Here is a 16159-nt window from a genome sequence, read left to right as displayed (position 1 = left end):
GGGCTCAGTTTTTTCAGTCTGAAAGGCAAAGAAAGAGGGGAGTAAAATTTAAGTGTTTGCCTGGCCTTGCAGGTTGACCCTGTACTGACAGACTTTAATGGCTTTGATCCTCCAGACCTTGCAGAAACAAAGACAGAAATCACCTGTGATCACACACAGCTCTTTCCTGAGAGGAGAAAAAGGCAGGAAACGAGATGCTGTTTAATTAGCAGACAAATTAGCATTTTCTATTGATTGCCAGATTTATTTCCTTTCTCAGATTTTTTTTTTTTTTTTTTTTTTTTTTTTTAATGTGTGTGTGTGTGTTTCTGCAGCAACCCTAAAAGCCAAAACCACGAAATCCCCTGTTCTCCTCTGGAATGAACAAATCCTGATGCAATTCTCTGCTCCCTTAAATAAAACCCTTCAAGCCTGATGCTTGATTTCCTTTGTCCCTTCAACAATTTAAATTCATTTCATCCCATGAAAGGTTTGCCTTGTGTCCCAAAAATCTTTAAGGGAGCTTCTTTTGGAAGAATTGGGTGCAAAAATTACAAATTTAAGCCAACAACTTTTGTAGAATTTTGTTTCCCTTTCACCCAGAGCATTTGGGGAAAAGCCACGCTGTCACCTGGCCCTGTGTGAACTTTTAGTGCTGCTGATTCCTTATTTCTGAGGAAACCTCACTAACCTCTTTGCTTTTCCACTCCAGCTTCCCCCTTCCCTGAGGACTTCTCCATTCTAACCACTGTAAAAGCGAAGAAAGGAGGTCAGTCCTTCTTGATCTCAATTTACAATGAGCAAGGGATCCAGCAAATTGGTGTGGAGTTGGGTAGATCTCCTGTATTCCTGTATGAAGACCATACAGGAAAGCCAGGCCCAGAAGACTATCCTCTCTTTAGAGGCATTAACCTAGCAGATGGCAAGTAAGTGACATTTTGTGCACCAAGGAAAAAAAAAAAAAAACCAGTTCATTGTTTGTATCCGTGCCAGCATGTTGAATGTTGTATAAAATAGGAATATTTGTAGGAATATCTATAATATAGAAATGTATTTGGCAGCTGACAGGTGCCCCAACCTGTCATTTTGGCCTTTGTTTGGCCAAAAAAAAAATAAAATATTTTGGCCCTGGAAAATCAACTTCTGCTGTGCCTGGGGATGAGAATCCCATTCCTGTGAGCTGGAATTGCTTCCTAAAATCAGCACTGAGTGCAGTGGGGTGCAAACCAAGCCCCGTTGATCTCCAGCTCCTTATTTTTATGGGATTTATTTAGAGGAAGAGCTGGATCTCCTGGGCCCCCCCCAGCCCAGCAAAGGATGGGGAATATTTCATATCCAGGCTAATTAAACCATAGCAAATCCTGTATTTTGCTGTCACTCAGAGGGAAGCTTCCAGCCTGTTTAAAATACCAATTTGACATCTGTAAGAATTGTAAGTGAGCAGTCAGTGCTGCTGCCTGGTACCTGGAGGGATAGAAATGTTGATTTTGCTGTGAAGTGCCTTAAAAAAAAATCAGGTTTTTTTGTAAAGTCCATGCTGAGGTTGAAAAAGAGGGGAGTCAACAGGGTGGTTTTATCCCTAATTCTTGCTGCCTGATTTGGGGGGAGGAAAGCTGGCAAGCAGAATTTCTCTTGCCCAGCAAACCCTGGGAGGATTCACATGAAAGATCACATAAAAAAAAACCAAAAAAAAACCAAAAACCCAGAAATGATTTTTTTATACAACCATTGCCATCAGGGCTGTGCCTGACCCATCTGTGGGCTGTGTCCTCACAGGTGGCACCGAGTGGCTCTGAGTGTGCAGAAGAAAAATGTCACCTTGGTTCTGGACTGTAAAAAGAAAATCACCAAGTTCCTGGACCGGAGCGAGCATCCCATCATCGATGTCAACGGCATCATCGTGTTTGGCACCAGGATTTTGGATGAGGAGGTGTTTGAGGTGAGCCACAGCCACAGCAGCTTCCCCAGGGGTGATGGGATGCTCCCAGCTCATTGTTGAAATTTTTTGTTTTATATTTTTACGTAGTAGAGCGCTGCCGTTCGGGGTTTTTGAGTTTTTGTGTTGATTTTTTTGTAATAATGGTGAAAACGGGATTTTTGAGTTTTTATTTTGGATTTTTTGTAATCCTGCTGAGAACTGGGTGGCCTTGGTGGAGTGAGCTCCTCTGCTTCTCTGGTTTCCAGCCCTTGCTGGGGTTCTAGATCATCTCCAAACTGGGATTTCGTAGCTCTTGGCACATTTAAACTGGGAAGGGCTCCCAAGGTTTTCATCCATCCCTGTGCTGGGATTTTGAGGTGAGGGAAGCAGCTCCCTCCCAAACCCCTGCTCACCCTGGGGCTGCAGGAATCTCATCTTTGGCCATGGATTCTTCTGCTCCATGACACAACAGCTTGGCTGTCACCTCCCACACTCTGCTCCCCAAGGATTCCTGAGGGATGGGATGGGATGGGATGGGATGGGATGGGATGGGATGGGATGGGATGGGATGGGATGGGATGGGATGGGATGGGATGGGATGGGATGGGATGGGATGGGATGGGATGGGATGGGATGGGATGGGAGCAGAGGCACAGCATTATTTACAGACAAGCTACAGATGGGAGAGGTTTTCCCCCACAGTTCAGCACTTGTTTTGTGTCTGCATTTCCCTGGAAAATCAACTTTCTCTGCTGTGCCTGGGGAGGAGAATCCCATTCCTGATCTTCCTTGGGAGGTGGAATTGCTTCCTAAAATCAGCACTGAGTGCAGTGGGGTGCAAACCAAGCCCTGTTGATCTCCAGCTCCTTATTTTTATGGGATTTATTTAGAGGAAGAGCTGGATCTCCTGGGCCCCCCCAGCCCAGCAAAGGATGGGGAATATTTCATATCCAGGCTAATTAAACCATAGCAAATCCTGCATTTTGCTGTCACTCAGAGGGAAGCTTCCAGCCTGTTTAAAATTACCAACATCTGGGAGCTGGTCTGCTGTACACAGAGCAGGAATTCAGGCTGAATATCCACATTTTGGAATGCCAAAATCCCAGTTACAGAGGGAGGCCTGGGTATTGAAATTGTGTTAAATTAAGAGCTCTTCCTTGGGAAGTTGGACAATTAAAATAGGAAGTAAAAGTTGGGTTTAAGGGGCACTGGAGTGACTTTTGCAAGTGTGGGATGTTCTGCCAAATCTTTCAGCTCTGGGTGCTTTTATTGATAAATAAATGTGGAGAGTTCTTCTCCAGCTCAGGTCCAAATTTCCACTGCAAGGACTTGGTGTCACACCCAGGCTGGAGGAAAACCCTGAATTTCCATTCTGTGCAATAACAGGATTTGCACAACTGGAATTTGGGGGTTCCCAGGTGGATTTTAGGGCTGCTCTGACTTTGGGACAGCTGATCCCTCTGCCAGGGAGGGAATTAAATCCAGGTTTTCATGGGCTCTCCCTGCTCCCCTTTTAACCCTTTCTGTGGCCATGGCTCCCTTGCTGGAAGGATTCAAACAGGGCAGTGGGACCTGCTCAGTTTTGGGGTAAAAGGAGTTTTGCCTCTTCTGGCTGCGAGCTGCTGGCATTTAGGAGAGCTGAATAATCACAAAATCTTCTTTTTCTTTGCCTTGCATGCACTGATATTACACAAGATGGATACAAACCCCCTCAGTTCTGATATTTCTCTTTCTTTTTGGTCACCCTCCTCACACAGCTTTATCAGGGGAGGAAGAAGTTTTTCTGGAGGCAGTGGGCTAGAACCTCATTTCCTTCATTTCCTTTGGCCCCTCCTTCCTCCTTTCTGCAAGGCTGAGCAGAAACAGGCTCAGAACAATGGGCAGAGGGGGAAATTCCTGGATTCCTGGAAAGCTGAGGATTTCTGGAGCACAAGCAGGAGATGAAACTGCAAAATCCAGCCAGGGGGATTTTCTGCACCCACAGCTCTGATGTGTTTGTCCCATTTTTTGGGAATTAAAACAACCCAGAGAGGTGGGAGTGGGACTGGAGACAGGGTCTGTCTCAGCACGAATCCACAAATTAAAATATTGGGAATTTATAAATTCACATCCTCCTTGTCAGGACTGAAATCAAACCAACCCTAAACCCTTTTTTTTTATTTGGAAATTGTAATTATTGAAAGGCTGGGGTTGTGATTGGAGCAGCTCAAGAGGCTGGATGGGAACTTCTCACTGATGTTCTGCTGCAAAAAAAAAAATTAAAAAAAAAACTTTAAAAAAAGCCTGGCAGGAAAAGTTAGAGGAATTTCAAAATATTTCTCTAGCTAAACATTCTTGCAGTGGAAAAATGACTTCCTCTCATTAAAATTCAATTAGCTGGGAGGTTCTGAGGGTCTGCTTGAAAAGGGGCCAAGCCCTGAGCCCAGGTTGTACAAATTGAGTTTTGTGCTTGAGTTTTGCAGGGCTGGGAGGATTCAAACTGTGCCTGGGGGATGAGACTGCAAAAGGATTTTTTATTTTTCTTGCAGGGATAGAGAAGGACAAAAATCCAGCCTGTGGTGGGGGATAAACTTTCCCTGCTGCAGCCTGGGGGGGAGTCAGGACTTGTGAATGTGTCTCAGTTTTGGGGAGAACTGCTCCTTTTAATGTGATTTGCTAAAAATATAAATTAGAAACCAGGACCTGGTGGTGGAGTGTGGGAATAGAGAGAAGGGGAAGCTTGGGAATGGCCCTTTTGCAGAAAAAATAAACAAAAAATACCCCAAAAAACCAAAATATCTTCAGCCTGAAACCCAGGAAAGCTTCCCAAACCAACCTGGTGATGCCCATTTTCTGCCCATTTTCTGCCCATTTTTTTCCCATTTTCTGCCTATTTTCTGCCCATTTTCTGCCAATTTTTTGCCAATTTTTTGCCCATTTTTTGCCCATTTTCTGCCCATTTTCTGCCCATTTTTTGCCCATTTTTTCCCATTTTCTGCCCATTTTCTGCCAATTTTTTGCCAATTTTTTGCCCATTTTTTGCCCATTTTTTGCCCATTTTCTGCCCATTTTTTGCCCATTTTCTGCCCATTTTTTGCCCATTTTTTGCCCAAAGTCTGTGCCAGGGAAATATTTCCACTTTGCTGTTTCATTTTCCTGCTGGATTTCCCATTTTGTCTCCTGATTTTCCACTCAGGGATTTTTTTATGCTGATAAAACTCTTGTACAGCCCCTGGCTCCAGAGCTGGAGTTGGCATCATAAAATTGTGGTGTGGACATGGGTAAAAATTGAGCAGGTTTTGGCAAAATCACTGAGGAATGAGTCACCACTTCCAATCATTTTATTTATTTTATTATGGTTTTATTTATTTATTATTTTATTATTTTATTATTTATTATTATTTATATCTTATTTTATTATTTATTAATTATGATTTATTTTATTGTTATGTATTTGTCATTATTTACTTGTTATTTTATTTTTTATTTTCTATTTTATTTTTATTTTATATTTTATATTTATTTTTATTTTATTTTATATTTTTATTTTATTTTACTTTATTTTATTTTATTTTATTTTACTTTATTTTATTTTATTTTACTTTATTTTATTTTACTTTTTTTTTTATATTTTATATTTATTTTATTATGGTTTTATTTATTTATTATTTTATTATTTATTATTATTTATATCTTATTATTTATTAATTATTATTTATTTTTATTGTTATGTATTTGTCATTATTTACTTTTTATTTTATTTTTTATTTTCTATTTTATTTTATTTTTATTTTATATTTTATATTTATTTTTCTTTTACTTTTTATTTTATATTTTATTTTTTTAAATTTTATTTTTATTTTATATTTTATATTTATTTTTATTTTATTTTTTTTTAATTTTATTTTATTTTTTTTTTAATTTTATTTTATATTTTTATATTTATTTTTATTTTATATTTTATATTTATTTTTATTTTATTTTATATTTTTATTTTATTTTATTTTATTTTATTTTATTTTATTTTATTTTATTTCATTTTATTTTCTATTTTTATATTTATTTTTATTTTATATTTTATATTTATTTTTATTTTATTTTTTAATACAATTTTGCAGCCTTGTCCCACAATTTCAGTGGTATTTTGACCCTCTTGGTTTGCAGCAGTGTCTAAACTGATTTTTCCCATGTGTGGAAAAGCTCAGACCATGAATATTTTGCTTTTTAAGGTCACTTTTGGCTCCTTTAGAAAACAAGAGGAGTTAATTTTGTGCAGCTGAATGCCATAACTGTGTCTCTGTGGTGTAATTGCTGCTGTAAAACCCAAAAAAATGTGAATTTCTGTGATCTCATCACCTGTGGCTGACAAAAACCCTGCCCTGGGATGGGGCACAGCACTGGAGCTGCTTTTTCTCCTCTCCCTTTGTGATTTTTTTTGTTTTTTTGAGGACCACGAGTGAAATCAAACCGTCAGAAAAGGAGGAAAAGCGATTTGGGATGAGCCAGAGAGGCTGGGCAGGGCGCCAGAGGTGCTGACACCTCCTCTCCTTTCATCCTGACACCCAAAAAACCGATTTTCCCAGTGCTTGATAATCCCAGATTTCATTTCTCTCCTTCCCTCCCCTGCTCCTGCCTCTGCTCTTTGCATCCCTGGGAAATTCAGAGTTCTGCAGGAGCAAAACCTTCTGGCTTTAGTGAGGGGTGGAACTAAAAAAATTGCATTTTTCTACATTTTGTGGTGTTTTTTATTGCTGGTTTTGGGGATGGAGAAGTTTCAGAGTGTCTTTGTCTGCTCCAGCAGATTTATTCTGCCTCTCCTCCCAGGATTGATCTATCAATTAATCAATCAATCAATCAATTCTATCAGTCCTCTCCAGGTGCAGTGAATTTGGAGAAATTCAAATTTAAATTAGATTTTCTCAGCTCCCAGGCACAAATCAGGTATTTAAATCCACATTTAATTCATATTTAATCTCAATTTTGCCTCAGTGCCTCTGTCTTGGCTGTTCTGGTGGCAGGAGGTGATTTCTGCTAAAAGGAAGGTGAGAAATTCCCAAATTCTGGAGGAATTTCTTCATGGAAAGGAGGCTCAGGTGTTGGGAATGGGAGTTTGGAGTCCCCTGGAGGTTTGTGACAATGTTGGACTTGGAGCCTTTTCCCCACTTAAAAAATCCTGAAATTTTGGGATCTTCAGCTCAGAGTTGGACCCAGCAGGTCTTGCAAGGTCAGGGGCTCAGGAATGAGCAGGCAAAACCCAGATTGATGAAATTGTTGTTAAACTTAAAAATAAAATAAAAATAAAATAAAATAAATAAAATAAAATAAAATAAAATAATAAAATAAAATAAAATAAAATAAAATAAAATAAAATAAAATAAAATAAAATACTTTTAAAAAATGAATGTTTTCCCTCAGGGTGCAGCACAGATCAGATCCCTGCTCCCATTTTTGCTGGCTGCCTGCCCTGCTGGCCCTGCCAAATCTGATTTCACCTCCTCTGCTCAGACCCTTCCAGGAGGGATGTTTTACACACCACAGTGTGAGAGGATGGAAAATAAAACCTCCTGAGCCAGCATTTAGGGATCTTTATTGAAGATGTCTGCAGCTTTCCCCAATCTCCTAATAATTCTCTGTTTCTTGCTGGTTTTCTCGTCATTTCTTCTGCTTTGCCTTTTTTTTTTTTTTTTAATATATTTTTAATTTTTATTTTTTTTACAAAAGATTCTATTTAAAACAGTGCACATGAGACATAGGGATTAAATCACAGCTCTGGGCTCTTCCAGGAGAGCAGAGCTGCCTAGAAAATTATCGAGGATTATTCTGGATGGGTTTGCAATTAACAGGGAGGTTTTTTTGGTGCCAGAGCCTGAAGAGATCTGATCAAAAAAGTGAAATTTGGCAGCACCTGAGGCACAGCATCACCCAGGGACGTCACCTGGTTTTATCAGGGAGGGAGAGCAGCACCTGGGGCAGGACAAGAATTGAAAAGCAGTTTAGAAAAGTGACATTTGCACCCAGGGGTTGCTGGCTGCAAACCTCAGCTGGAATCTTGTTTTCCATCCCCACTGGCTGGGTAATTGCAGCTCCAGCTGAACCTGGCTCAGAAATGCTGGAGCCTCCTCAGCCATCATTACCAAACACACTTTTTTTATTTATATTTTCATTTTTTGTTGTTTTTTTTGGCTTGGTTTTTCCATGAATTTGTTCAATTTTTTTTTTTTTTTTTTTTTTTTTTTTTTTTTTTTTTTTTTTTTGTTTTGTTTTGGTTTGGTTTGGTTTGGTTTTTTTTTTGTTTTTTTTTTTTTGTTTTTTTTGGTTTTTTTTTGGTCAGTGGTAAATTCCATTTCATCCTGCTGGCATGTGAGGGTGATTAGTGCAGTTTGCTGCAGGCTCTGGGAGCTTCCAAAGCACTTTATTGTTCAAACAGATCATAAAATGCTTTTATTGATGCTCCAAACACTCCTGCAGTCCATCATTTATCTCCTCACAGCAGCCTCAGGAAGCTGCAGGGTCTCACTTAATCCAGATTTATTTAGGAGGTGCTGCCACCACCCCTGGAGAGTGGAAAAAATGAATTTTTGATGCTCCTCCCAACCCAAACCAGGCTGGAATTCCGTGATTTGGGAATTTTTTTTGGGCCAGGATGGCATTGTTGGCAAATGGGACACAGACCTGAAAATCCAGGATTTATTCTGGGATTCATCCCTGACTGAGGAACCACCTGCTGCCCCAGGGGAAAATCAACTTTTTTTGGAATTTATTCCTCAAATAAGCCACTTGTAACCTGCTGGTTGTTCCCACAAGGACTTTGGTCTGGAGGAACATTTTCCAAATGGGATGGGAAGGGATGATGAGCAGAAATTGGGATTTGCACAATTTTTCAGGGATTCTGAGGAGAAATTGGGATTTGCCCAATTTTCAGATTGGGATGTGCCAATTTTCAGGGATGCTGAGGGGAAATTTGGATTTATCATGGGCAGGGATGCTGAGGGGAAATTGGGATTTGCCAAATTTTTAGGAATGCTGAGGGGAAATTGGGATTTTCCAATTTTCAGATTGGGATTTGCCAATTTTCAGGGATGCTGAAGGGGAATTTGGATTTGCCAAATTTTTAGGGATACTCAGGGGAAATTGGGATTTACCATGAGCAAGGATGCTGAGGAGAAATTTGGATTTGCCCAATTTTCAGGGATTCTGAGGGGAAATTTGGATTTGCCAAATTTTTAGGAATGATGAGGAGAAATTGGGATTTGCCAATTTTTAGGAATACTGAGGGGAAATTAGGATTTGACCATTTTTTAGGGATGCTGAAGGGAAATTTGGATTTATCATGGGCAGGGTTGCTGAGGGGAAATTGGGATTTGCCAAATTTTTAGGAATGCTGAGGGGAAATTGGGATTTGCCCAGTTTTCAGGGATGCTGAGGGGAAATTTGGATTTACCCAATTTTTAGGAATACTGAGGAGAAATATGGATTTGCCCAATTTTCAGGGATGCTGAGGGGAAATTTGGATTTATCATGGGCAGGGATGCTGAGGTGAAATTTGGATTTACCCAATTTTCAGGGATGCTGTGGGGAAATAAAGCTTTACCCAATTTTCAGGGATGCTGAAGGGGAATTTGGATTTACCCAATTTTCAGGGATGCTTCAGGGCTCTCCATCCCTGCTGCCCTGGTGGGGAACAGAAAACTTGTGTCCTATTTCCCTGTCCCAATGTCCCTCCTGCAGAAAAATCCAAGTACAACCTCTGGGCAGCCAAACCCATCCTGTGGGGTGATCTCCATCCCCCAGGGACTCTGTGGGATTTGGGAAGAGAATTCTGGTTTTGGGGATGCTCAGAGCTGAGGGGTCACTGCTCCTCCAGCCCTGGCTCCATCTGGGGTTTGCTCCCCCCATTTTTTGGATGGGAGGAGGGAGAGGGGGTGAATTTTTTCCATGGAAAGTGTGAGGAGCAGCAGGCTGAGGTAATTCTGGAGAGCTGCTCCTCTCTGCAGTGACATCACTGCAGGGCCAGGGGAAGCACCACAAAGGCTTTGGGAAGGAACAGCAATTTGGGAAAGATGATTTTCCTCCTGAGCAGCCAAAAGCCAAATTATTTGGGGGAGAAGTTTCCAGCTGAGTGTTTTTGGCAGCATCCCTGAGCAGGATGGAAAAGGGATTTTTGGGAGCAGGGACCGTGTTCCCCTTCCCTGCTCACTTGTTCCACGTGGGAGGTTATTCACCAATTAGTCCTATTTACATAAAAGTTAATTTATTTTTGTTGTTTTTTTTGCAGCAGAAGCCTGTAAATAAGAAAAAAAACCCTTTTCTATTTATTGGGTGGGTTTGGATTGCTGCAGTGAATTCTTAGGAAGTAAAGGCTCATCTGAGCCAAACCAGGAGCTGGAGGAAGAGGATGATGAGGGTTTGTGTCCTTGGTGGTGCTCAAGCTGCTGCTCCTCTGCAATTCCCACTTTTTTTTGCTATTTTCCTGCTTTTTTCCACTTCTCTGAGGGAGGTTTCCCTGCCCTAGGACAGAGTAAAATCCCTTCCCTGGGCTGACTCCCTGCTCACCCCTTCCCTCATCACTCAGGCCAGAACAAATGAAACACATGTTCCTCACACATGGTGAGATCTTTCCATTCCTTTTTTTTTTTTTTTTTTTTCTTTCTTTTTTTCTTCTTTTTTTTTTGTTTTTCCTATTGGAGGCAGTCTGGGCTGCCTGCCAGGACCCAGAGGAAAATCCAAGCCCACTCCAGACATCCCCAGCGTGCAGGTGTAGCCCTCACTCTGACAGAGCTGACGTGGAAATGTTCCCAAAGAACACATTCCCCAGGGTGGGAGCTGGAAGAGGGGATTCCTAATGGTTTCTGCAGGAGTTTGGATGAGGATTGGGGTGTCTGGGAGTTTTCTATCCCCTGCAAGAACATGGAAAATAAAAATCCCTGACTGTGAGCTCGTTGTTCTGCACCCCTGGCTGGGCTCAGCTGGAGCAAACAGAGCTGTGGCCACTGCAGGGAAAGGTGGGGGGGAAAACAGAGCTGGAAGTGATTTTGGGGTGCTGTTCTCTGCTCTGGAATGGTGCAAACACTGCAGGGCTCTCCTGAGGCTTGAGTGCTTCACAGGAGCAAATTTATCTCTGGGTTTTGTTTGCTCTTCTCCCAGCTTGCTGCTCAGAGGGGTCAGATCTGGGCTGGGGGTGCTCAGAATGGTGAAATCTGAGGTTTGGAGATGATCAGAACAGTGAAATCTGGGCTGGGGGTGCTCAGAATGGTGAAATCTGAGGTTTGGAGATGCTCAGAACAGTGAAATCTGGGCTGGGGGTGCTCAGAAAGGTGAAATCCAAGCTCTGAGGATACTCAGAACAGTGAAATTCAAGTTCTGGGGATGCTCAGAATGGTGAAATCCAGGCTGGGAATGCTCAGAATGGTGGAATCTGGGCTGGGGATGCTCAGAAAGGAGAAATCCAAGCTCTGAGGATGCTCAGAACAGTGAAATTCAAGTTCTGGGGATGCTCAAAATGGTGGAATCTGAGATTTGGGGATGCTCAGAACAATGGAATCTAAGATCAGGGATGCTCAGAAAGGTGAAATCTCAGCTCTGGGGATTCTCAGAATGATGGAATCTGAGCTTTGGGGATGCTCAGAACAGTGAAATTCAAATTCTGGGGATGCTCAGAATGGTGAAATCCAAGGTGAAATCTGGGCTAGGGATGCTCAGACAGACGAAATCTCAGTTCTGGGGATGCTCAGAACAGTGAAATTCAAATTCTGGGGATGCTCAGAAAGATGAAATTCAGGCTGGGGATGCTCAGAAAGGTGAAATCCAAACTCTGGGGATGCTCAGAATGGTGGAATCTGAGCTTTGGGGATTCCCAGAATGGTGGAATCCAAGCTGGGAATGCTCAGAACAATGGAATCTAAGATCCAGGGATGCTCAGAAAGGTGAAATCTCAGCTCTGGGGATGCTCAGAATGGTGGAATCTGAGCTCTGAGGATGCTCAGCCTCCTCTGCATCCAGCCCTGTTCCTTCCTTTGGGTTTGTTTTGGAGAACCTCATTTCTGAGATGAATTTCACACCTGATTTTCAGGCCCCAGGGTGCACAAACTCATCTCCCTTCCCTGGGATGAAAATTTGGGGCACTATTTCATGGAACTATGCAGGTTTTATACTTTAAAAACCATGGAATACCCTGAGCTGGAAAGATCAGCTCTCTCTAAAGATCATCCAAGTCCAAAGCAAGATTTTATTTTATTTTTTATTTTATTTTTTTTAATGCTGAATTTGAGGTGGCAGGTGCTGCATGGAAAGAAATGAAACACAAATCATTTTTCATGGTCAACTAACAAAACCCCAATTGAAGAAATGCTTTGGGGTGTGAACATTAGCAGAGGGCCCATTTTAGTTTCCTGGAAAAAGAGGCAGGAAGGTGTGTGGATGAGAGGTTTGCACACCAGCTCAGCTTTCCTTTCCCTGCTCTTGCCTGAGCAGCCAAATTTCCAGCAGTGGTGGGAATTAGCAGCAGGAACCTGCACAAAGCCTCCTCCTGGGGTGGTCCCAGCAGCTCCATGTTCCATGCTTGGGTGATTCTTGCCAGCCAGATGCAGGAAAATCTTTTTTTTCCAGCCCAAATTTGGTGTTCAGTTCCATTTTCTGAGTGTGTCAGCAGAGGGGTGCAATCCCACTTCTAGCCCCAGATAATTCTGGCAGCCAGGTCTGTTTTCCCCCCCAGTGCCTTTAATCCATAAAACCTGGATCCTGTGCTCAGCTCCTGGGACAGAAAAGGTTCCAAGTGCTGATTAAAATCCTCTCTTTTCCTTTCTGCCCAAGGAGCTGCTCCTCCAGCCTCTCCTGTTCCCCACCTTCCCCTTTGCACCCAGAGGTGGGAATGAAACCCTCTGGATTTTGGGATCAACACCTCCCAGGCAGACTCTGAGACCCTTTTTTTACCCTCAAACCTCAGCCAGTGCCTCCACTTTGGCTGAGTGAGTCTCAAATGAGAAACTCAATCCAACGTCTTTGCTTTGCTCTGTATTTTCCACTGTGAGAGACCCCTCACAATCCATCCAGCAGAATTCCTCATTTTCCAGGGATGAAAGGGAAATAAATCAAGGTGAAACCAGAGCCAGGGGGGAAGACACAAAGGAGCAGCTTTGTGCTGTGCTTGTAATGAGGGGGAATCTGGTTTTAAACCATCCCTGATGGTTCACACATATGTCATGCAGTAAAAAAAAAGAACTCCTTCAGGAAAAAGGCAGCCCTGGAGCTCTGGGTTATTGGCTGATTATTTGATTTTTTTTTTGGTGGGAGAGGGAAATTGGAGTGGGGTGAGCAGGGTCTGGGTGAGGTGGTGACATCAGGGGATGGAGAGAATGGAATGGTGAAAGAATTGGGGAATTTGGAGCAGCAAAGTGAAGGCTGGGCAGCCTCAAATCCAGGACTGGGAGGAGTTTTTGGAGGCTGCAGGGAAAACTCAGTTTGCTGTGGAAAACCTGGATTGCAGAGCATGGTCTGGGCTGAGCCTGGGGACAAGGGACAGCAGGACTGCAGGGTGGCACAGCCCAGCCTGGATTTGGGCTGAGCTTGGGGACAAGGGGACAGCAGGACTGCAGGGGGTGGCACAGCCCAGTCTGGATTTGGGCTGAGCTTGGGGACAAGGGACAGCAGGACCTGCAGAGGGTGGCACAGCCCAGCCTGGATTTGGGCTGAGCTTGGGGACATGGGGACAGCAGGACCTGCAGAGGGTGGCACAGCCCAGCCTGGATTTGGGCTGAGCTTGGGGACAAGGGACAGCAGGACCTGGAGGAGGTGGCACAGCCCAGCCCGGATTTGGGCTGAGCTTGGGGACAAGGGACAGCAGGGGGTGGCACAGCCCAGCCTGGATTTGGGCTGAGCTTGGGGACAAGGGACAGCAGGAGGACAGGGGGAAACAGGGCCTTGGGTTTTTCCCAGGGATCCCTAATGAGGAAAATGGAGAAAATCCCTTTTGGAGCACTGAGTGTACCCCACACAAACCAGGGGATTCTTTCAGAGCTGCTGCTGGCCCCATCCTGCCCCAGCCCAGCATTTGTCAGTGCCAGCTCCAGGGCTGGCACAGCAGGGCACACAATGCCACCCATTCATTTGCCCCATTCAGTTCCCACAGGCCTGGGATGGGCTTTTGTGGGATTTTTCTTCTTTTCTCTTTTTTTTTTTATGAAATTTCCACGCTGGACCTTCCACCAAGGTCAGGCTGACCCTCTCCCCCTTTATGTAAATGCCTCCCACAATGGGCAGGCCATGATTTAAAGCAGCTTTCCAGAGGGTCTAAATGAGGATTTTGGGATGCTGTCCATGGGACTGAGCCTTGGGACAATGGGGTGGCTCTTGGGGACAATGTCACCCTGTCCCATTGCTTTGTCCCTGCATGGAAATTTCTTTTCCTGACCGTCAAGATGAGGCTAAAATTGCAAAAATCCCATTTTTAGGTGCTCCCTGAGTTATCCTGCATAAGCATATCCAGGCAGGCAAAGGTTTTGAGCAAGGATAAAGAGATTTTTTTTTGGTGAATAGTCTCATTTGCTGCTTCAGAAGCATAATCTGACTTGATGCTTCAATTAGGGAACAAAACCACCCCATGTGAATGTACCTGAGCCAAATCAGCTCCTGTTGGAAAATAATGGGAAGGAACTGCTGGAAAAACTGCTGCTGAGGGAGTTTTTCACACTGGTGGCTTTGTGAAAGCTGTGGAATAGAAAATAACTTAAAGAAAGGGTAAAAAAAAAAAAAAAAGTTTGAATTCTGGAGAGATATCTGAGGATAGATTTGGGGGTTTTGAGGGATTAATATTATAAACAAAAGGATTAAAAAAATCCCTGAAAACTCACATTTGAGCAGCTTTTCAAGGGTTCCTTTCAAAGTTATCTTTTGGATTTCCAGTAGGAATTTATCCTCTGGAGGGGGAGAAGGAAGAAGCAGCTGCTGGGGAGGTCTGGATGTCCAGCAGTGCCAGCACAGCACAGGGTGATTGAGGGGCCTCTGTTCTCAGGGCTGTAATTTGGGTGCAGAAGGGCAGAAATGCTGATCTGGAGCCACCAAATGAGGAGTGTGGAGGCAGAAATCACAGAGGGCCAGGCTGCCCTGTGGTCATGGAGGGGAAAAAATAACTGCAAGGAGTGTTTGGAGGGGCAGGGATGGTCCCAAGGGTGTTTGCAGATGGCTCAGCTGAAGTGGAAGTGCCTGGAGCTGCTGACAGGTACCCACAAACCTTGGGGTTAAATTAAATTAAATTAAATTAAATTAAATTAAATCCCTCTGGAATCTGCCTTAGCTCAAACCTGGGCACGCTCCTTTTCTCCTCCATCTGACTTGGGGCTGGAAAATTGAGGAGAATGTTGTTTTTTGGGTTTTTTTCCATGGATAGGCAGAAAGGCAAGGAAAGCTGCTCATTTTGTGGTGCCTCAGCTGATCTTTCTCCAGCTGCTGTGGGAATTGGGAAGCTCAGAGATGCTCTGGGATCAGCCAGACCCAGATTCCTTCTAATTTGTGTCTCAGCCTCTGGTAGGGACATGAAGGAGATGTTTGGGTGTGACCAGAGGAGAGCTCACCACAGACAGTGCTCTGGGAGGATTTCTCTTCCTGATCTTTCTGTTTCCATGACATTTAAAAAAGTTTAATTATCCTGAGCCTCTTCTCCCTGTCAGGAGTGATTGAAATCAGATTGGGACAGACAGAAACACCTGCAGCTGCACCAAGGGATCACCCAGGGCTGGATTTTAGGGGGGAAATCAGCCAAAAAAATGCAGAGTTATCCAAATGAATCCATGAGAGGAGAGAGATTCCTCGTGGCTGGCTCCAAACCTTCAGATTCCATCACTCCATGAGATTCCTGGGGAATATTTTGGGATGGAGAGTTGTAAATACAGAGAGTTGTGCTTTTGGTGGAGGTGTTTCCCTTAGGAAATGCTTCACTCCAAATCTTTCCTCTGGAAAGGAATTCCCAGTTCCCTGCTGGAATTCCCAATTCCTGATGGAATTCCCAATTTCCTGCTGGAATTCCCAATCCTTGCTGGAATTCTCAATTCCCAGCTGGAATTCCCAGTTCCCTGCTGGAATTCCCAGTTCCCTGCTGGAATTCCCAGTTCCCTTCTGGAATTCCCATTCCCTGCTGGAATTCCCAGTTCCCTGCTGGAATTCCCAATCCCTGCTGGAATTCCCAGTTCCCTGCTGGAATTCCCAATTCCCTGCTGGAATTCCCAATTTCCTGCTGGAATTCCCAATCCCTGCTGGAATTCCCAGTTCCCTGATGGAATTCCCAATCCCTGC

At 43.4% G+C, this 16159-nt stretch overlaps 1 protein-coding gene across 3 annotated transcripts in view; it reads left to right on the top strand.

Annotated features, from left to right (window-relative positions):
* COL5A1 (collagen type V alpha 1 chain) overlaps positions 1–16159 on the top strand; it is a 143594-nt gene that overhangs the window by 38018 nt on the left and 89417 nt on the right. For all 3 annotated transcript variants that reach the window (XM_056504922.1, XM_056504921.1, XM_056504923.1), the window contains exons 3-4: positions 692–905; positions 1756–1918. In XM_056504922.1, the coding sequence (XP_056360897.1) occupies positions 692–905; positions 1756–1918 (377 nt within the window). The remainder of the gene's footprint in view (positions 1–691; positions 906–1755; positions 1919–16159) is intronic.

Source organism: Oenanthe melanoleuca, chromosome 17 (genome assembly GCF_029582105.1).
Source record: "Oenanthe melanoleuca isolate GR-GAL-2019-014 chromosome 17, OMel1.0, whole genome shotgun sequence".
NCBI classification, from domain to species: domain Eukaryota; kingdom Metazoa; phylum Chordata; class Aves; order Passeriformes; family Muscicapidae; genus Oenanthe; species Oenanthe melanoleuca.
Note: the sequence above shows the minus strand (reverse complement) of the source record. Positions and strands in the feature narration are given on the sequence as shown.